At 42.4% G+C, this 21790-nt stretch overlaps 1 protein-coding gene across 1 annotated transcript in view; it reads right to left on the bottom strand.

Moving 5' to 3' along the window:
* Positions 1-21790, bottom strand: part of GRIN2B (glutamate ionotropic receptor NMDA type subunit 2B) — a 444445-nt gene that overhangs the window by 298969 nt on the left and 123686 nt on the right. The window contains exon 3 of the mRNA XM_047787502.1: positions 11899-12327. Coding sequence (XP_047643458.1) covers positions 11899-12309 — 411 coding nt within the window. The 5' untranslated portion in view covers positions 12310-12327. The remainder of the gene's footprint in view (positions 1-11898; positions 12328-21790) is intronic.

Here is a 21790-nt window from a genome sequence, read left to right as displayed (position 1 = left end):
AATGAGTAAGGCATGGCCTGGCCCACAGTGAGCCCGCTGTCTAGCAAACGAGACAGACAGGTAAACAAGATGGGGTTAGAATAAAAGCTTAGAAAGGGCACAGTGTTGTGCAAAAAAAAAAAAAAAAAAAAAAAAAAAAAGATAAAAGAAAAGAAATAGAAAAATAGAAATTCTGTGATGATGAGAGTCAGAAAAGGGTTGACAGAAGTGCCACAGTTTCTCCCGGAAAGTGAGTAGGTGCTTCCAGGCAGACAAGGAAGGATATTCAAAGGAGAGCAAGCGGCACCAACAGAGGCTCAGAGGTGCAGCCAGGACCAGTCAGGGAGCAGCAAAGAGCCGATTGTGGCCTAACATTACTGTCCAAGGGCAAGGAGGTTAAGATAAACTCCTGGAGGGGTGGCCGGGGGCCACATCAAAGAGGACGTCCTATTTTAAGCTGTGGGAAGCCAGGGCAGAGTTTTAAGTGAGAGTCTAACAATCAGATTTGAGTTTCTAAGGAATCGCACAGCTAAGCTGCCATGGAGTGCAGACAAGACCATCCCAGGGCAGGGAGGGGAAGGGACCCACAACAAGGCTTCCTTAATGTTCTCAGAACGGTCCTGAGCAGAGGGAATGGCCGGGTTCTATTCCTTCTTAGAACTTCCCATAAGCCTCTCTTTCCTCCTTGTTCTCGTTCTCTTCTTCTCTAAGACTTTCATTAGCTCCTTTTCATCTCCCCCTCCTCTGACCATCCCTCCAAGGGTGGGTTCTGTCCTGGACACGCTTCTCTCCTCATCCTCTTGGTTCATTCTGAGCTTGTCTTCCACCCTCCTGGGGTCAGCTCCCCACTTTCTGCTAAGAAGGCTCATCCCTTAATTTCCAGCTCAAATCACTCTCTTTACCTCCAGTCCCAAATCCAACTGCTTCGTAGACGTGTTCACTCCTATGACCCACCCGTACTCCAAATTCTGCTCCTCCTCATTCCCACTGTCACCAAATCTATGACAAACCTAATGGCTCTTATCATCATTTTGGTAAGAGCACTAAGAGGGTCAACAGTGTTCAGTGCCTCAGAAGGTCATGAATGACTTGGAAACCCCATTGGATCTGGCTTTCCAGATAAAGTAAGAAATGAGGCAGTGAAAACAGCAATTTCAGACTAGAATTTAAGAAACCTGCGTATGAAATGAAATTGCAAGGGAGAACAAACCCAGGGTCAAGGTATGCTTTCAGGCTTCTTTCTTTTTTTTTCTTTTGGTTTTTTGGCTTTTTAGGGCCACACTGTCAGTCACATGGAGGTTCCCAGGCTAGGGGTCAAATTGGAGCTACAGCTGCCACCCTACACCACAGCCACTGCAATGTGGGATCTGAACCTTATCTTCCACCTACCCCACAGCTCACGGCAACACTGGATCCCTGACCCACTGAGCAAGGCCAGGGATTGAACCCAAAACCTCATGGATACTAGTTAGATTCATTTCTGCTGAGCCACTATGGGAACTCCTGGTTTGTTTCTTTATTAATATGAGAGTGATCTGAGCATGTTCAATGAGGCCAAAATTGATACTTTGGGGAAGACTATTCTTGACTGTTGGGTACAATCATATATATTGCAGGACACTTAACGCAACTGGCCTCTGGGTTCTAAGTGCCAGCAGCACAAAATTAAAAATACAAAACATGTCACAAGCTGGGTCTTAATATCTGGTCCCCTCAGCATTCCTGCAAGATCCCTCACACACACACACACACACACACACACACACACACACAACGTCATTATTATCATCCCCCAAATTCCCCCAATACATTTCCAAACTTCTCGTGAGGACCACTGAGCTAGAGGTCAGATGGCAACAGGGAGGAATAAGTTGATGATTAACGGGGGGAAGGACATTACTGCTGAGCCAAGGTCCTAGTTGGGGAGGACATGTGAGGCAAGTGGACCAAGGGAACAAAAGCAGAGTCTGGTGTGAAGCAAGAAGCACGGCAGATGAGTGATGTCAGGTTTCAGAATCACTCCAACACTGACTGAATTCCAGGTCATCGCTTCCTTTGAGACCTGTCTGTGGACTAACCTCAAAGTTGGTCCCAACCCTTGTTCCTTTTCTACCTCCACCAGAGAGCCTTCAACCCCTTATTATTTGGGGCCATCAGATAGAGGATATGGAGGAAAACTTTTCCCAATGGAATACCCAGCCCCCGCGTTTCCCTGCTTTGAGTATGGTCATGACACCCAGAGCTAGGGCAGCCTCCTCACGACCAAGACAAAACAGCAAGAGAATCCCAGAGGTCACCTGTGACCTCCCCCTGCTACTCTACCACGCCCACAGGCCCGTCCCCAGGAAGCCTTGTCTATCTGTTTCAGTCACCATGAGCAATCACTGCCTGAACATCTTGGGCAAAACAGCCTCCCTGGGAGTTCCTGCTGTGGCACAGTAGGTTAAAAATCTGACTGCAGTGGCTCAAGTCACTACAGAAGCACAGGTTCAATCCCTGGCCTGGCACAGTGGATTAAAGGATCTGTCCTTGCCACAGTTGTGGCTTGCAGTCAGTCCCTGGCTCGAGAACTTCCATATGCTGTGCGTGCAGCCATTAACACAAAAACAAAAACAAAGAGCCTCTCTGATCTACAGTTTCCTCATCTGTAAAATGCAGACAAAACGCATGCTGCATAAATTCAATGGGAGGGGAGTACCCCTTGTGGCTCATCAGTAACAAATCCAGCTAGTATCCATGAGGACATAGGTTCATTCCCTGGTCTTTAGGGCAGATACGACCCTAAAAGACAAATTAATTAATTAATTAATTAATTAAAAAATAAATTCAATGGGAGAATGCAATGAAGGCTCATCTAAGGCGATCAGCTCAGAGCCTGACAAAGGTTAATGCACAATCAATGTTAGTTCTCTTTCTCACTGTATTTGCCTGACAACCCATGATAAACTGTTCTTTGTTCCTGAAAAATAGAACTGTAGCAATACATTATTTTTGCCTTCAGAAAAATGGAGCAAAATGAGCCTTGAACATTACTCTCATGCCCGCTGAACCCTTAAACCATAGGCTCAAAATATAATTTTGAATAAAATATAGATATAAAGCCTAAGAATGAGGCCAAAAGATTCACAGAAGTCTCTGAAAGGGGAAGAGAAACATATTCATGGTGTAAAAATCAGATTCCAAGGATTTTCTTCAGCCCTATCAGTGTAATCTATCAAAAACTGCCTGGTGACATAACAGTAAATTAACTGCCCTCCTATGTCTATTTTACTACTTCCTACCTAGTACCTTTAATATTCCCCTCATTTAGCCGCTTACTTTTTCTTCTATTTCAACACTGAAAAATTGATGAGTGGCCCTGGATTCAAATACTCTTTTATTCTGCCACACCTTTTTCATATTCTTGCCTTATCTTCATTGCTTGCATCCTATGTGTATCCCTTTATTGAAATCACTGTATGTCTCTGCTTAGAAAATCTTGATAAGTCCTGATCAGTGCACATCAGTAACTGCATCACTACACAGGTAGAACCCACGGAGCCTTATCCTCCAGGCTTAAAACGAAGGGTACCACTATCCCACACTCCTCTCTTCCGGTCAGTGGGAAAACATTAGATCCTATTTTCTTCCAAGGATTTCAGGAAGGCCTGGTGAAGGAAAATACAAGAGAGCATATACTGAGAGCCTGCTGTTTACCAAGCCCTGGGCACGGTGCTTCATAAAGCTCAGTGCCCACTAAGCCTGAGGTGTCATTTCTCTCCGCATTTTACAAATGGAAATGTGGAGGCTAAGAATGTTTCAAGGGCACAACCACAGTCATGTGACTGGAAGCACACTGAATTCCAGGCCACTGGCTCCGAAGCCTGCATTTCCCCTTGCTGTGTCACTGCCTCCCCATAGACACACCGTCCCCTCCCAGAGGCTACATGAGATGTGGCAGCGCACACGTTACTTTCTAGCAATAAGCAACAAGTGCCTTAATTTTTGTGACTGCCTAAAGCAATTTCTGCAGCTTCAGTTTTTCTGGGCATTGAAACTGCACCTGGACTTCAAGTGGCCGGTCTCTTGAAAGCAAACCCCAGTTCCAGCTTGAAAAGAGTGAATGTGCTGGCCAAAAAGAAGCACATTCCACAGACGCAGGGGGAAAGGCCTGGAATCCACACAGGCTTGAGGGCAGCACCCCTGGAAAGTCTTAGAGAGACTCGTCCACCTGTGTTCCCAAAAAGCCTAGTACCAGGAAGTAGGAAAAATGGCAGAGGAAGAAAACAGCCCCAGACAGGAAATTCTATCCTAGTTTTTTTCTGGCTTCCGCAGTGTGGAGACTAGGAGTTTTAATTTTTTTATTTTTTTGTCTTTTTGCCTTTTCTAGGGCCGCCCCTGCAGCATATGGAGGTTACCAGGCTAGGGGTCGAATCAGAGCTGTAGCCACCAGCCTACACCAGAACCACAGCAAGGCGGAATCCGAGCCGCATCTGCAACCTACACCACAGCTCACGGCAACACCAGATCCTTAACCCACTGAGCAAGGCCAGGGATCGAACCCACAACCTCATGGTTCCTGAGACTAGGAGTTTTGAAGTCAACCAAAAAAGTTAAAAAAAAAAAAAAAGAGTAAAAAGATTCGGATCCCAGGCCCACTCTTCTTCTAGCCACGTGACTTTGGCCACGGTACATAAACTCTCTCTGATTTATTTTTCCCATCAAATGAAATACTACTACTCATCTCACAGGCTTGCTTGAGAATTAAAATGCTCATTAACATCATGCCTGGCAGAAAGTTGGCATGTGGTTTCGGCTTTGTTACTGTCTTCCTCTCCCATCTCTATGCCTTAATTCTGCTCAAAAAAATGTTAGAACCCCACAGTTCACTCTTGAAGTCTGCTATCCCAAGAAATACCGTATCGCAAACAACTAAGAAGCAAGGCTGGAGTTCTCATTGAGGCTCAGCGATAATGAACCCAACTAATAACCTTGAGGATGAGGGTTCGATCCCTGGCCTCACTCAGTGGGTTAAGGATCTGGTTTTGCTGTGAGCTATAGTATAGGTCACAAATGTGGCTCAGATCTAGTGTTGCTGTGGCTGTGGCATAGGCCAGCAGCTGCAGTTCTCATTTGATCCCTAGCCTGGGAACTTCCACATGCTACAGGTGTGGCCCCGAAAAAGCCAAAAAAAAAAAAAAAACAAAGAGGAAGAAGAAGCAAGGTAAAAAAAACTAAAAGGCACCCCAAGTTAGGGAAGAAGCAGAGTGGAGTATGAATAGCATAGCCATCGTGGTTTCAAGATTGGGTTGGACACGGAAACCTACATGAGCAGGTGGAAAGCAACGGGCCACTTACAGTGTCACACAATACCACTGGCTCCACTCCTCTCTCCAGGCGTGGGGGTGGGGGGAGGGAGAGAGTTCAGGGAGAGCGAGAGAAGATGGAGCCAAAGAAAAGTAGGGGCCATTTTCCAGGCAGCACTTGGATTCCAAAACGTGGCTCTGCACAGAAAATCAGAGTGCTCTTCAAAGCTTTAATCCTCAACCAAGCAATTTAGAAATGAGAGAATCATGGCAACAGGTGCCAGAATAAGAATATTTTCAGAGTTACTAGTCAAGTAAAAACAACCCGACTAGTATCCATGAGGATGCGAGTCTGATCCCCGGCCTCACTCAGTGGGTCAAGAATCCAGTGTTGCCATGAGCTGTGGTGTAGGTCGCAGTCGAGGCTCGGATCCCATGTGGCTGTGGCTGTAGTGTAGGCCAGCAGCTGCAGCTCCAATTTGACTTCTAGCCTGGGAACTCCCATATGCTGAGGGAGCGGCCCTAAAAAGTAAAAATAACAAAAACAAAATAAAACGAGGCCATGAGGAGTTCCCACTGTGGTGTAACAGGAATCGCTGGCATCTCTGCAGTGCCAGGACACAGGTTCAATCCCTGGCCTGGCACAGTGGGATAAAAGGATCTGGCATTGCCACAGCTATGGCATAGGTCACACCTGTGGCTCGGATCTGATCCCTGGCCTGGGAACTCCATGTGCCACAAGGCAGCCAAAAAAAATAATAATAATAATATTTTCATCTGTCTTTTTGGGAAGAACAAGATAAGGAGATGGATGACACGAGTTTTAGCTACTGTACTTCACTCTGATCAACCCATCTATTTCCAGACCCTGATCCTCTACTCAGCAACCCTCTCTCTTCTATCCCTGCAGCACTAAAGACTGGATCTTCTGTCCTTCTGCCTGATCCTACTGTAACTTCCACTTTCTGTGTTCCCTCCTACCACCTGCCCAAGCCATTTTCATTGGCTCTACTGCTAGTGACAAAATAACTGTCAATGACTGCCATTCCATAGCACCCCTCTTTAATTCCCTCACCTAAACTGTCTGTCTGCACAGCACTTTTCCAGCTATTCTATTTCTTTTTATCTTCAAAATGCTGTAAAGTGGATGGGGCAGAAAACAAAATTTAAATCTTATGTGGCTGAAGTAATATGTTTGCCTAAATCTCCAAAGCTCCTGAGAACGGAGACTGAAACTCAGGACTTAACACTGTGCTTTCCGGGGTAGATTTGTTTAAATAGAAAGCACAGGCTTCAAAATAGGTCCTTCTGGGATGTGAATCTCAGTTCCATTGCTCACAAGCTGTGGTATCTTTGATTAGTTACTTAACCTCTCTGAGCCAAAATCTGAAGACCCAAGAAAGATTACAGCACATCAGCAGAGAAGCCTCCTGGAGAGAAATGAAAGCATGTCTAGCTTTTAGTTCATTATTTGGATTCAGACAGGCATCCTAAATCCAGGATCTCAGGGAGAATAAAAGCAATTATAACAAGGCAAAAGAAAATAGACTCTTTATACTCAGGTGGGGAGCTGCCAAAAATCACCTCATACATTTTTAAACGGGCTCTGTTAATACTCCAAACAGTCTTTTTCTACAAGCGCTTAGCAGTTCCTTCCTTGTTAGAGTTTTTCCTTAACTAAACATGCCCTTTTTGGCCCTGATGTGGCTACAGCAGCAATAAGCTTCGGCTTTCCTGGGTGGGGGCGGGGGGAGAGGGGGAGCAGGATCAAATGCCCACCCACACCTCAGAGCCCCAGGACTTCACCTGTGCTCCCTTCTTGGGTGGTCTCCAGGTCACCAGTGTCTCTGACTCTGGCCCTGATTCTGTTCAGTTCCCACTCGTCCCCCAGATCATGAAGCCTTCTCTCTTTCTTCAGACTGCTCCATACAACCTTCTGCTCAGCCTACTGAGTGCTTGCTGGACACTGAGCGAAGCACTTGCTCTGTATTACCTCATTTCGTCTTCGATAACCCTATAACTGTTATATTATTATACCCAAGATACAGACAAGAAAACCAAGGTTTAGCATAAGTAGTTGTTCAGTTGTCCAGATCTCCTCATCTTCTAGGGAAGGATGATTAAAAGTGTTCTGACTCTGAATTCTGAGCTTTTAACAGCTCTACTCTACTAGTTCCCATGCGTCCTTCTGCCATGGTTCAAGGTGCATTTCCTCCATGGGAAAGCGGAGTACTAATTAATACTCGTATTGATCAATCAGCACATGCAAAAAAGTGAGCACATACTATACACACTTTTCTATTATAGATGATTTACACTGTTCTGTCAATTTCTGCTGTACAGCAGAGTGCCCCAGTGATACATATATATACACACATTCTTTTTCTCACATTATCCTCCATCAGGTTCCATCACAAGTGTCTAGATATAGTTCCCCATGCCATACAGCAGGATCTCATTGCTTAGCCACCCCAAATGCGATAGTTTGCATCCACTAACCCCAGACTCCCAGTCCATCACACTCCGCCCCCGCCCCCCAGCAACCACAAGTCTGTTCTCCAAGTCCATGAGTTTCTTTTCGGTGGAAAGGTTCATTTGTGCTGTATATTAGATTTCAGATATAAGAGATATCATATGGTATTTGTCTTTCTCTTTCTGACTTACTTCACTTAGTATGAGAGTCTCTGGTTCTACCCATGTTGCTGCAAATGGCATTATTTTGTTCTTTTTTATGGCCAAGTAGTATTCCATTGTGTATATATACCACATCTTCTCAATCCATTCATCTGTTGATGGACATTTATGTTGTTTCTGTGCCTTGGCTGTTGTGGATCGTGCTGCAATGAGCATAGGGGTGCATGTATCTTTTTCAAGCAAAGTTTTGTCCAGATGGATGCCCAGGAGTGGGATTGCTGGATCATATGGTAGCTCTATATTAATTTTCTTCTGTACCTCCATACTGTTTTCCACAGTGGTTGTACCAATTTACTTCCCCACCAACAGTGTAGGAGGGTTCCCTTTTCTCCACACCCTCTCCAGCATTTGTCTGTCTCCTTTTGCCATAAAATCTTTATAACTAACTGTGCTATCTTTCTTTCCTCTCAATCTCCTTGAATCAGGAACTTCATCCCTGCAAACCAGTCTTCCACAAGGACACTTAAAAAGGAAGTGTTATTTGAAACAAACCAACCAAAAACAACTTAGTCAAAAAAGAGTGGCAATGATCTATCTCTTAGAAGGAGGAGGCAAAATGGAAGGAGTATCATTGTCCTTCAGAGGGCAACTATACCTTCAAGACTATGCCTTCAAAAGTAGCATATAGAGGATGGATAAACAACAAGGTCCACCTGCATAGCACAGGGAACTATATTCAATATCCTGTGATAAACCATTTAATGGAAGAGACTTTGAAAAAGAATACATATGTGTATAACTGGGTCATTTTGCTGTACAGCAGAAATGAACACAACATTATAATTCAACTACATTTCAATAAAAATTTTATTAAAAAGACTATTCCTTCAATGTAGCAAAGCTGTATTTCTTAGATTTTCTCCATTAGTTCCATTTTCAAAAGTGTTGTCCTATTGCCCCATCGTTGATTCATAGCTGTCAAACTCTGTGTCCCCATTCTCTGCTGGTAAAACATGGTCATGGTACTAAAAATAAACTTCTATCCAAAAAAAGCTGGCCTTAGAATTTGAGGTGTTTTATTTTTGAAACTTGCCCCCAACATTTATTTCTCTGAGATCTGGGGGACTTTCTTTATTTGCCCTCATGCCAGTCATTAAGCCTGTGACTTTTCCTCTGCACGGTTGCCCAGTTCTCGGTGCCACCCTCCCCGGGGTCTCAGGGGTCCTGCTGGCCCCCTCTGAGGGCCCTCCCCCGCCCCGTGCCCATCCAGGCCTCTTACCCCATGACTGAGCCTTCAGCCCTCCCACCTCTGCAGCACCAGGACCTCTTGCTTGCTTCTTTCTTCTTCTTCCTCTCCACATACCTTTTAGAAATTATTCTTTTCAGGTCAAAAGTCAGTTCAATGTATTTAGGCTATTTTAGGAAAGTGCCTAAAAATCATTGCTCAGTCCCTTTTTTTGCTAGAGAGAGAAAATGATAAGATGGGATACTGGAGTGTAGTTGCAGTGGGGGGAGAGTAGGAGGAAAGACACCAGTGGGGGGTGGTCTTATTACAAGACCCTGGAGAATCCACCTCACTGGCTCCCTTCCTCCCTTTTACCCCTAGAAGTGATGGCCAATGGGCTCCCTACAAATTACGCTATACTGGCTTCCACTATTTCGTATCTCATCAATCCTATTCTCTAGTCAGGTTCCAGTATTGCCAGCCTGAATCCAGTGATGGATTACCTTTAGTTAGATAATATCCACCACAGTGCTATACAACACAGGAGAAAGCAAAGAAGGGGAAGGTACCAGCCTTAACCAGCCTTAGCCAGCTTCTCCATTTTCCTAAGAGGCAATGGAGCATATGCCCTGTGCAGCCAGCAACCAATGTTAAAGCTCTAGCCACCACTTACTAGCAACATCATTTTGGATGTTATATAACCTCTCTGAGCCTCAGCTTCCCCACCTGTTAAATGGAGATAAATGATACCACTTAGCAGGTAGGCTGTTAAGAATATTAAATAAGTAATGCTTGTAAAGCGGCAGGTGCCCAGCACTTGGTAAATACGCTAAAACACCCAGGATACATCAACAAACAAAAGAGCCCAGTCTCTCCACATGGTCTGCATCATTCTTCATATTATTATGTTATTATGCATGCGTAGGAGACACAACAGAGAAGTGGGAGGGGTGAACTGGAAATAACATAAGTTGCACAACAATCCACATACACTAAGCCAATCAATCACTTTCACCTATCTTGCTCTCCAAGTAAGTTTGCACTTACGATTCAAAAATTTGGCTCATCTATCTTGGCATTCTTTTCGTGCATATTGAGCCCTCAAAATACCACTGTTAAAATATAATATAATTTTCTAGGGGCAAGGATGATTTAAAAAATCTACCTGAAGCAAAAACGCAATAGGATTTGCAGAGGCTATCTCTTCCATTCTCTTCAAGTCTCTCCCACTTCCCTTGGCATGGGCTCCTTGTGGCAGCATTTTTTCTAACATCTTTACCTGTGCCTTTACCATGACAATGGGACAATATCTTTCTCATGTGCTCTTAAAATTCCTCCACTTAGTACTTTCCACTTGACCTTTCCTAGACTGAAAAAAGGAAGCTTCAGAACTGACATGAGCCTTCTCTGCCTGCTGCCGACAGATGGCGATAGCGATCACTCAAGGTTATTTCACTTTTAAGCCCTGTGCTGTGGAGGTTCTCAACTGGCCAAGCAGCCTGTGTGTGGTGGTGGTGCTAGGTTTTGAGGTGTTTGCAAACACCATTAACTCCACAGCATGCCTTATAAGTACAAAACTGAAAGCGGTTTTGAAAGTGATGTTCAGAAGTACCAGATGACAATGCAAAAGTAGAAACAATTTAAACAACCCAAAGTGATGCAAAACAATAAATATTGCATTTGTGAAATGAATCATTCTAAGATAAAAATGACTGCAAAGACAGTAGATATGTGAGAAGTGCCATAGCTAGGCAGTAAGTAATAATCATCATATGAAGCAAGGAAATCTAAGCAAATGAGTGGAAAAAAAAATGTGAAAACAAAATGTAACTACAAACAAAGCACTTTTTCTGCAGTTAGAAAAGAAGCATCCATTTCCCATGATGATTATTTTGTCGTGTGACAATCTAATATTAATATAGGAGAGACTGGGATTTATTCACAGCCTTAAAGCAGTGGTTCTCAGCCTTAATTGCATGCTAGAAATTATCTGGGAAGCTTTTAAAAATTCTGCTGTCCAGGCTGTAATCAGAATCTCTGAAGCTGGGACCCAGCCCAATAATCAGAATCTCTGAAGGTGGGAATCTCTGAAGGTGGGACCCAGCCCAATAATCAGAATCTCTGAAGGTGGGACCCAGGTACTGGCTGTGTTCAAGGCTCTTCAGGGAATTCCAATGTGCAGTCAAGGTTAAGAACCACCGCCTTCAAAGCTAAGCCTGAGGAAAACACAGTCGCGACTGGTTCTGTGCCTTAAGATCCATTCAAATGTGCAGATCAAAGCCTGCTAGGTCTGGGCACCTTAGCAAGAATTACTTCTCCAAGACTCTGGTGTCTTCGAGAAGAGAAATTACCTGCCTCAAGGGATTTTGCTTTTTATAGTTTTGAAACCAGTATGGGGAAAGAAAATGTATTATCAAGGAAGAATAGAGCACACCTTTTCTAAAGTTTTGAAGGAGCCATTCATACAAGTATTTGAAGAAAATATACCACAGAACTTTGAGCTTCAACCTCTCTTAATCATTTCAGTGAATCCATTTACAAACAAATGGACACACAAACCTGTTCAAAACCAAAAGAGCGTCTAGGTACCAGCATCCTTCCCTCACTTTCATCTCCAGACTAGACTAGATCCTGGTCTAGCCACTCACTCAGTGCATTCTGGATGCCCTCCATCTTTTATCACCAAGTTTTGCATTAAAACAAGTGCATCGTTTAGTGCTCAATATAAGGCCCCCCACCCCACCCCTGGCACTTCTCACCACAGCCCCTTTGTACCTTGTCTGCCATGATCATCGAGGAGCCCCCATGGATGCCCAGGATGGGGGTGAGAGTCTGGGCTGAAATAAAGTCAAGGATCTGGGCGATGGCTTCCTGGTCTGTGTCATCAGCAAACACCACCCCCTGGATCTTCCGGTCAGACATGAGGTCACAGATGCGGGTGATGATGCTCTTTGGGTCCGTCTCGTTCATGGCTACCAGCTCCACGCGGGGCACCACAGAGAGATGGTGGAAATCATCTTTCTCGTGGGCATCCTTGATGGCCACCTCGTCTGAAGTGCCCACGAGGATGACGGCAATGCCAATGCTGGGGGGGCTCTTCTGAGAACGAGCTCTGCTGCCTGACACGGCCAGGACAGCCAGCACCAACCAGAACTTGGGGGAACAGCACTCTGCTCGGGGCTTCATCTTCAACTTGCCGACTCCCTGGAAACAGAGAGAGAGAGAGAGAGAGAGTGGTTAAATTACGACCCACACTGCGTGACCTGTCTGGGAAGAAGCTGGATACTGCAAGTCAAGGAACTTATCTCCTGGTACTGATAAACCCAGCTTCTCTCTTCAAGCCTGGTTTCTTATCTCTCCTGTTTGGGCAGCAAGATGGGGGGTGGGAGGGGACTTTCAAAAGCATCAGAAATCCTTGGGTAAGACAGTAAAAGATGCTCCTGCTCTAGCCATTGACAGCAAACAAGGGAACGTGGATGTAAGTGATCCAGGCAGTCATGCAAGTGCATGAACATGGGGGCTCCAAAAGGGAGTCCGGCTGTTTCAGCAAGACCCCCGGCACTCCTGTTACAACCCATCCTTGAACTGCTCCTGGGCCAAGGAATGGCAAAGGCCAGGCAAAGTGAGCAGCTAAACGGGCTCAGCAGAGGCTAGCAACAAAACACGGTCAAGATCAGCTGGAACTAGGCAGCTACCGACTCCTAAGCCCTTATTCTTGCTACCTGTACTTGGTATTCATCTCAGAGAGGACAAGAGCCTGAAAATTCTTCAGCAACTCAATTCCTCACCAGACTAAATCAACCCATATGTGGGCAGTTCTTTTAAAAACATCTCCACTGATCCTTATAATAACCCAGCAGGGGGGAAATAAGAACAACATTCTTATCACCATTTTATGGATGTTGAAGCCAAGACTCAAAGAAGCTAAGAAGTCCAAGACCATGAAGCAATTAAGTGAAATGAACATGAACCCAGATCTTCTGACGTGCAGGCCAATTTGCTTTTCACTGCAGTACATCACACCGCCTCTTATGTCACCAGTTATTATGAGGAATAGCAGTTTTAGTCCCATTTGTTTATGCATCAAAATATGGTGGTTTGGACAAGTGCTACTGAATTACTGAAATAGTGACTCTCCTGAAAGGACTGACTTCATGTTTGCATGCATTCACCACTTCTTACCTTTTATAACAGACCCCTGCCTTTTTTTCCACGTCTGCCCCTAAATCTTACACCACACCGGGCTAAGGACACAGCTCTCTTCAGAGGTTGGTCATTTCTCTTTCATGTCTCACCATCCTTTAAGAGTTTCCCTTATTAAGGTAGAACGGGTCCTGCTTAGGTTATTTTCATTTGGTTTGGGGATATTTTTTGGCCACGCCCACGGCATGTGGAAGTTCTCAGGCCAGGGATGGAACCCGAGCCACAGCAGTGACCTGAGCTGCTGTAGTGACAATGCTGGATCCTTAACCTGATGAGCCACCAGGGAACGCCTTGATTTGTTTTATGTAATCATTTATTGTCCATCCGGTACATCCTGGACACCATATTAGGTGTTTCCTCCTATGCAATCTCTTTGGCCCTCCTAGAAATCCTATAAATTAGTCATTTTATCCCCATTTCTCAAATGGAGAAACTGACGTTCAAAACAGTTATGTACTGCTGCCAAGGTCAATGATATAACACCAGCATGCCAAGATATATACACAGCATTTTTATACTCCACAGAAATAGTCTAAAAACTGCACCCAAAACCAAAAGCAGGGGTTTTCACTCTCCAAAGAAAGAGCGTAATCAAGGATAAAAATGCTGCTTCATATCTCCTGCTAGTTTAGGGGGAAAAATGTAAGACAGTAGGAATCTGAAAACTGTGAAGGTTTAGCTAACAAAAAGAAAACAGTGATACTGAGGGTGTTGAGCAAAGAAAGATAAGGAAGGGTCCAGGCTGAGCAGACAGACTGAAAGGGACATTAATGATTTGGGACTAAGATGCTGGGGACATTTTGTGGCTGAGGAAGGGCAAAATCCAATCCAGTTCTTGGCAGAAAACATTCTGAAACCCTCGCTGTTGCAGTCATCCTTCCATGCTGCCAAGAGGGAGCCCTGTGTCGACGGCCTTGCCTCTCTCTCTCATAAATAAGGCGTAAGCTCAGTGGTTCACGCCTGAGCAAAGTGTACTCCTGACAGCTTCCTTGTCTTCAAGTCTTTGTGGAGATAGGCAATGACTGTGCGGCCCTGGCAACCCAGGCTGAGGAACTGTACCCAACCTAACAGGATGACCAGGACTTGAATTCTTCCTCCTGGTGCTCAAACCCAAGCAATGCTGGACAGACTTGAGCAGCACGGAATACTCAGAGGAAGACAGATGGGTTTAGGACTTCAAAGAGCTGTCGGCTAAATAATAATAGTAATTTGTGTAATTTCAAGGACTGGTTCTCCAGGAAAATGGAACGACTTAGAATTTGGCACAAAACCTAGCAGTTAACTTCATTCTGGTGGGATTGGAATCCCACAGTCATCACTCACTAAGTCAGGTTCCTTCACATTGAAAAGTAGTCCCCTCTGCCATGACAGTTTTTATTAACTTTAATGCACTCAACGCTCTCCCACTTTGATGTTTTATTTGCTCTCTTTAAAATATCTCTTGCGTTCCCCTATTTCTTCTCCCACAATATATTACACTTTGCTATGCAATGGCTAGTTGTGACACTCGAAGAATAGAATCTGGTTTTACTGAGCGTTTCTTTTATACTCAGGATAGAGCAAAGCACTTTATAAAGCAATACATTAGGGGAGAGATACAGTGATAGAGGGACCGTGAGACAAACAAAGAAGCGCTGTGAATACAAACTCAATTTCACACATTAGAAGGGGGTTCCTTGAGAGAAAGCTTGCCATCCAAGATAAGCAAATTGGTTTTGCTCCCTTCCACTGAAGGACCATGGTTAGTCTTCAGGCACCTGCTTCATGAAGCTGTGCCCCCTCCTCTCCACTGCACTGCCCCTTCCCTGGCAGAACCGAGCATCCTTTTCCTTTGGCTCTCACCATAGCCCATATGTGTCTATCTAAATACTTCTAACTGTCTTTATAGTATATGACTGTGTACCTGCCTATCTCAACTGCTTGGTAATCTCCTGGTGGGCAGGGACATTTTCAGCTCAACAAGCTTTTATTAAGCTTCTACTCCCTAGTAGACCTTGTTCTTGGTGTCAGAGACCCAAGGGAGGCAGGTTCTACCCTCCAGGCCACAGTCCCGTAGAAGACAAAGACACACAAGAAAACCTTACCTCACTTGTATCTGCAATTCTTGGGGCCTAGCAGGGCCTTGGACACAGGATACAATAGGGGAAGACTCAACAAATGGTAGCCACTGAGTTTCTACGATGATATAGTTATCAATGTGTGACCATATTTACCTATACTAGTAACCTATTTATAGATTATTTATAGTAATGTTTTACCTATAACCCACCATATGCCAGACACTGTAATTGCCAAGTAATTTGTCATGGATTGTTAAATCACATATAAACATTATATACTTTCCCCCTGTGTTACAAACAAATGATCTTCTCTGAGACAGAGGTTAAGTACACGACCAAGACCACAGTTAATAAGGGATGGCATCAAGTATCAAACAAAAGTTTGTTTCCCAAACCCTTGCTCCTTCCATTCTGCTGCCTCTTGGTATGATATGAGTGTGTGTATTAATGAATGAAAAAACAAATTCACTAACTGAAATCAAACTGCATTCTAATACCAGTTCCACATTAATGCAGTACCTGAGGAAGGGCAAGTCCCCCTGGTTCCTGTTTTACTTCTTCATGGGTGAAATCTGGATAATATGCCTAACCTAAATACCTGAAAGAGTTTTTTTGTGAGGATCAAATGAAGGTATGTAGATGGAAGTGCTTTGAAGAATATAAAATGCCCCATAGATGCAAGGATGTTACCTTTAAGCTTCTACAGAAGTTATTCAAGAGCCTAGCTATTTTTGAAAGCACCAAATCAGTAGGTGGGAGGTGGGGAAAGAGAATGGCAGACAGAGTCTGAGAGGAATGTTAAGATGAGCTTCACAATGGGCAAGAGATAGGAGATACTAGTGGTTCTAACTCCCTGAAGAAGATTTCACATGGTGGCCTTGGGGTAGCAGAAAATTCCAATGACAGCTTGCCACTCAAGTGTAGCAGAATTCAAGAGTCATTCAGGCCTGGGACAGCAAAGGGGATCAGTTGAGATTGGTACTACCAAATCATGCTGTAAATTCAAACACGAGTGTTCATGAACAGAACCAACAACAAAGCAGGAGAATGAGAGAGTCAACTGTTTCTCTCCTGGCCCTTTATCTCCTTGAAGCTTGAGCGGAGTGGCCCTTAGATTCACAGCAAGCAAAAGACCACAGTGGCTTATGTTCATGCCTACAACTGGTCCAGCAGGAACCACAGTAGACTCCAAGGGAAGAAATACTTTCGTGAGAAGCTGGGCCAATCCTACCCTTAGAGAAAACTGAGTCCTGGGGCAACCTTGAAAGGAAGGATAAAATGTGATTTAATAGATGATTAAGTCAAATTTTCCAAGCACCATCCTTAATGCAGTCAGGATACTGTTTGAAGTGACCCAGTTAAGGAGACTGTGATTACAATATGATAGGCAGTGAATAAAATGAAGATTAAAAGTGCCAGAACTATGCATCAGGTCCAGTTTCCCAAGCTACCAACAAAGACAGAAAGCTAGGATGCATAAACCTTAAAATCTGTCGCCAAGGAGAATGCAGGGAATAAAGGTGTCTCAGACAATATAAGTCGAGTGAAGTAAAAATGAGTATATCCTTGTTGGAGAGCAATGTGAGACTGTCTATCAAAATGTTAATATCAAGACAAAATAAAATTCAAAGGAGAAAACATCGAAAGTGACAATGAGAGATGTCACATAGTAGTACCAAGAAGATATCACAGCCATGAATATACATGAATCTAAATATACAGTTAATATGTATATTTACATACTAAAGTTACCCAGGCAAGTAACAAATAAATCCAACAGACAGAATGTAAACAATGACATAAATAATCAAAAAACCGAAACAAAACAAAGCATGAGTAATAAGCTTGAACTAGTTTAGATATCTAGCAATGCATATACAATAGAGAATATTCTTTTTAAGTGTATGAAAAATATTAACTCTACAAAAGTGCTTCAATAAATTCCAAAGAATCAATATGAAATGACTGCCATTTTTCTTTTATGTGATTAAATTTACAAATAAAATTTAATGGTAGCTAAAAATATCACATATCCAAAATGTTTTAAAAACTTAACATTAAATAACACTGCGGTTAAGGAGGAAATCATAACAGAAATGGAAAAATGCTTTGAATAGAATGACACTGAAGATATTAAACTTCAAAATTTCTAGAGCATAACTGAAACAGTTTAGAGAGAAACCTATATCTGTAATTTCACTTCTAAGAAAATAAGAAAATAAAAAATAATTAATTGTAATTAAATGTTCACTTATTGAACAATTAACAGAGTCAACCCTAAAAAGGAACTGATTAATGAAGATAAGGGCACGAATTAATGAAACAGAAAGCAAAGAAAATAACAAAAATTGATCCTTTAAAAGACTATACTAGACAAAATTCTGTTGAGACAATCAAGGAAACAATGAAGAAAATGCAAATGAAAGTGACAACGAAAAAGGGAAAATGACAACATATGCTGTAGAAATTTTATAATGATAAAAGATTATGAAAGCTAGTTGCTTTTAAATTTAATGTATAAGTATCTAAAAAAATCAAAAAGAGGTTCAAAAGAATGTAAAAAGCTTGACTATAACAATAACCACTAAAGCAAATAAAATGGTATTTTCATTTTTTACTGGATAACAGTATATTTTAATCATCATCATCAACATCATCAAGAACCATTTATACAAGGAATGCAAGGATGGCTGAGTTTGAGATTATAAATCAAAATAATTCACCACATTAATGGACCAAATAAGATATTTACACGACTATCTTAAAAAAATGAAGAAGAAAACACATTTGATTGAGGGCAACACCTATTGATGATATAAATGTTAGTTTTTTTAACTAATCAAATGAAATGAAAGAGATCACCAGTCTTTACTTGGTAATATTATATACCCAAAACTCTTAATCACATTCTTTTTGGCATTAAGAAAAAGACAAGGTTAGAGCTATTACTACTACTGGAAATTCTGGTAAATAAAATAAGTCAGGAAAACAAAAGTTTTAAGAATGAGAAGGAAAGAGGGAAAAAAACTAGCACTGTATGAAGATAACATGGTTATCTACACAGAAAGTCCAACAGAATTTTAAAATTACTAGTATTAGTATGGATAAAATGAGATTGTTAGATAAATAATACTCTTAGAAAACATCAATAAAGGAGTTCCCTGTCATGGCTCAGCAGTTAACGAACCCGACTAGTATCCATGAGGACTCAGGTTTGATCCCTGGCCTCGCTCAGTGGGTTAAGGAGCCGGCATTGCCACGAGCTGTGGTGTAGGTTGCAGACACAGCTCGGATCCTGCGTTGCTGTGGCTGTGGTGTAGGCCAGGGGGTACAGCTCCGATTCGACCTGTAGCCTGGAAATCTCCATATGCCACAAATACGGCCCTAAAGAGACAAATTAAAAAAAAAAAATCAATAGTTCTCTTTTAACCAACTAAAAAAATATAATAGTCACAATAGCAAATACAAATATAAATTATTTAGGAATTAACAAAGAATGCACAAGACTTCTTCAGAGAAAATTCAAAACTCTATTAAAAGATGTGAAATAAGTCCTGAACAATGTAATCATACACCACATTCAAGGAGGGGATAACATAATATTTTAGAGAGTTCTATTTTCTCTCAAATTAATCTATAACTTCAAGGCAATTCCTGTCAAAATCACAGCAGGATTTTTAAAGGAATTTTATTATCTTATTCTAAAAGGTATATGAAAGAATAAAGGCACATAAAGAATGAATTAATTAAACAAGATATCCTTATCTGAACCAGTAATGAAAGTGTGCCTGAACTGAGAAGTATGATTTACTTAATTCTGCAGAACACATCCAAAATAAAATTTTTAATTAACATATGAAAAAAATGTAAGTTCCAAGTCAATTTGAGGTTTTAAGTTATACTTTTTTTTTTTTTAAATGGCCATACCTGCGACATAAGGAAGTTCCCAGACCAGGAATTAAATCCAAGCCGCAGCTGGATCCTTTAACCCACTGTGCCAGGCTGGGGATAGAACCTATGCCTTCAGAGCAACCCGAGCCACTGAAGCCAGATTCTTAACCCCTAGCCCCACAATGGAAACTCCTAAGTTATGCTTTCTAAATTTGAACTTATAGAAGCAGAGCATATGTTGAACTAAAGAGCTGCTTTTGAGTCAGAATGCTTTGTCTAGGCAAAAACTGCACTCAGCCATCATCTGAAGCAGAAAGTATAGCAGACGTCAAACATCTACTATCTAATGCCATTTCGAAATATGAGACTAATGTCTTTTCCCGCAGATGTAACCCAAGGCCATCTATACATGCAGGGCACTTGGAAACCCAGTGTCAACCCTCCAAATGCATTTAGAGTCTCCTAAACTCACCTAAACTTCATTTTAATCTGTAGAAAGAACATATAAGAGGTACTTACCTTTCATTTTAGTGGACTTAGAACCTAAAACTTTTTCTACGTTGTTATTTTCCTCCTTCTCATACTATGATCAACATCTAAACTCTTTTAGAGCTTCTGAGCTCCTCTGCCTCTGCTCTTTCTTCAAAAGGATCAGGGTAAGAAATCCTGGTCATCTGGGCTTTGGGGGCTGAGACTAGGTGCCTGTGAAACCAGTGATGAAAGAAAAGTCTTTCTGGACATCCTATAAACATGCTGAATCCATTTTTAATGTAGTGACCAGCATAGCAATAAACAGCGCTCTTTGGTCCTGTTGGGATATTTAACTCACCTAAATACACTTCTGTGCAGAGCTAACCCCAAATCTATTTCAACATACCACAGCCACAATGAATAATGCAAATGGAAAATCAAAGAAAAAAAGAGTCATAGCTTAAGTCATTTCTGGGAAAGTGCTTGACCAGGAAAAAGTAGAGTAGGATGGATAAGAGAGGGGGGAAAAACATAGGTAATAATTATCTAGATCTTTGACCCAGCAGTGGAACCATCAAGTCCTCCTACATAAAGCAGGTAAGGATGCCCTTCTGAAGACCACCAAAGTACCAGACCCCTATGAGAAGATGGCCTCATCACTGCAAAGGGCCAGTGTGGCATTGACTTCCTTGGCAAAGAAATTTACTTTCCTAGGACATCTATTGCCTAAGAGCCTGATTCTTCTTTGGTCCAGGCAGACCTACCATCTGAACCTTGTTGTAAAACCTACCACCTTGTTCTGCACACTTCTGGTGGCTAAATCCTGGTTTTTCTATCTGATCTGTTTTTTTCCTGCTGTATGTACAAAGCAGAACTATCACCTCTATTGTCACCTGAATTCTTGATACAGAGGTGAACAGATTAACTAATAAAAGATTATAAATCACTTTATATGTGTGCATTTCATAGAAATGTGTTATACAAATGTAGATGATTATCTGTACTCTCAGCAGCAACAGCCACTTATGATTTTTTTTTTTCTTTAATATTCTGGAGGAGCAGAAACCAAAATTGTTTAAAATTTCTCTTCTAACATCTGCACACAGTTTTTAATTATAATTAATTTATATGCCTCCAAGGACAGTGTGGGCAGCCCAGCTGAAATCCAAACCTTTTGAAACCTGATTCTGATTATTACTATTTGGCAGCAGATTAGGGCAATTGCATGTATTGGTTTAACAGCAAAATAGCATTTTCAAGTGTTAATAAAAATTATTGGCTTGTCACTGACTGTTAAGAGAGGGGATGAGCAATGAAAATGGGTGATGAATGATAAAAAGAGAATGATGGGAACAGGGAAGTAGGAAAATCTCAACTGGGAAGGAGGTCAAAGGAAGATACTGAGAGGGTAACAGTGAGCCAGGCCACCTCTCTGCAACCTCCCCTCCCCCTGCTGCAGAACTATAGGCATTTACCCAGAAAACATTGGTGTTCTGAGCTGCAAATAAACAGCCTGTGCTGAAATAGATTTAAATTCGGTGTGTTGAGTTCCCTGGTGGCCTAGTGGTTAAGGATCCAGCATTGTCACTGTTGTGGCTCAGGCCACTCCTGTGGCACAGGTTCAGTGCCTGGCCTTGGAACTTCTGCATGCTGTGGGTGTGGCCAAAAAAAAAAAAAAATTAGGGTTTTGAGAAAGGCCATTTCCAAGTCCTCCATCAGATCTACTCTACTGCCTAAGTATATTCCAAGCTACTACAACCCTCTCCCAAGCCTCTTCTGCAGCAGCAATAATAATCGCACTGTGTTGCAGTGGCCAAACTTTAGAGCTGAGAACACATTTTACATTTATTCTTAATCTGCTGTGCTATCTTCAATCAGTTTCTTTGCCTCTGTGACCCTCAGCCCCCTCATCTGTAAAACATGAAATAATACCAGCTTTCACAGGATAAATGTGAAGATTCACTCATTTGACACGTTTATGAAATGCTTCCCATGTGCCAGAGTATGTGCTAGGAGATGGGAGCCAACACGTAACAAAATCC

Source organism: Phacochoerus africanus, chromosome 7 (genome assembly GCF_016906955.1).
Source record: "Phacochoerus africanus isolate WHEZ1 chromosome 7, ROS_Pafr_v1, whole genome shotgun sequence".
NCBI lineage: Eukaryota > Metazoa > Chordata > Mammalia > Artiodactyla > Suidae > Phacochoerus > Phacochoerus africanus.
This window is presented reverse-complemented; position numbering and strand designations above follow the sequence as displayed.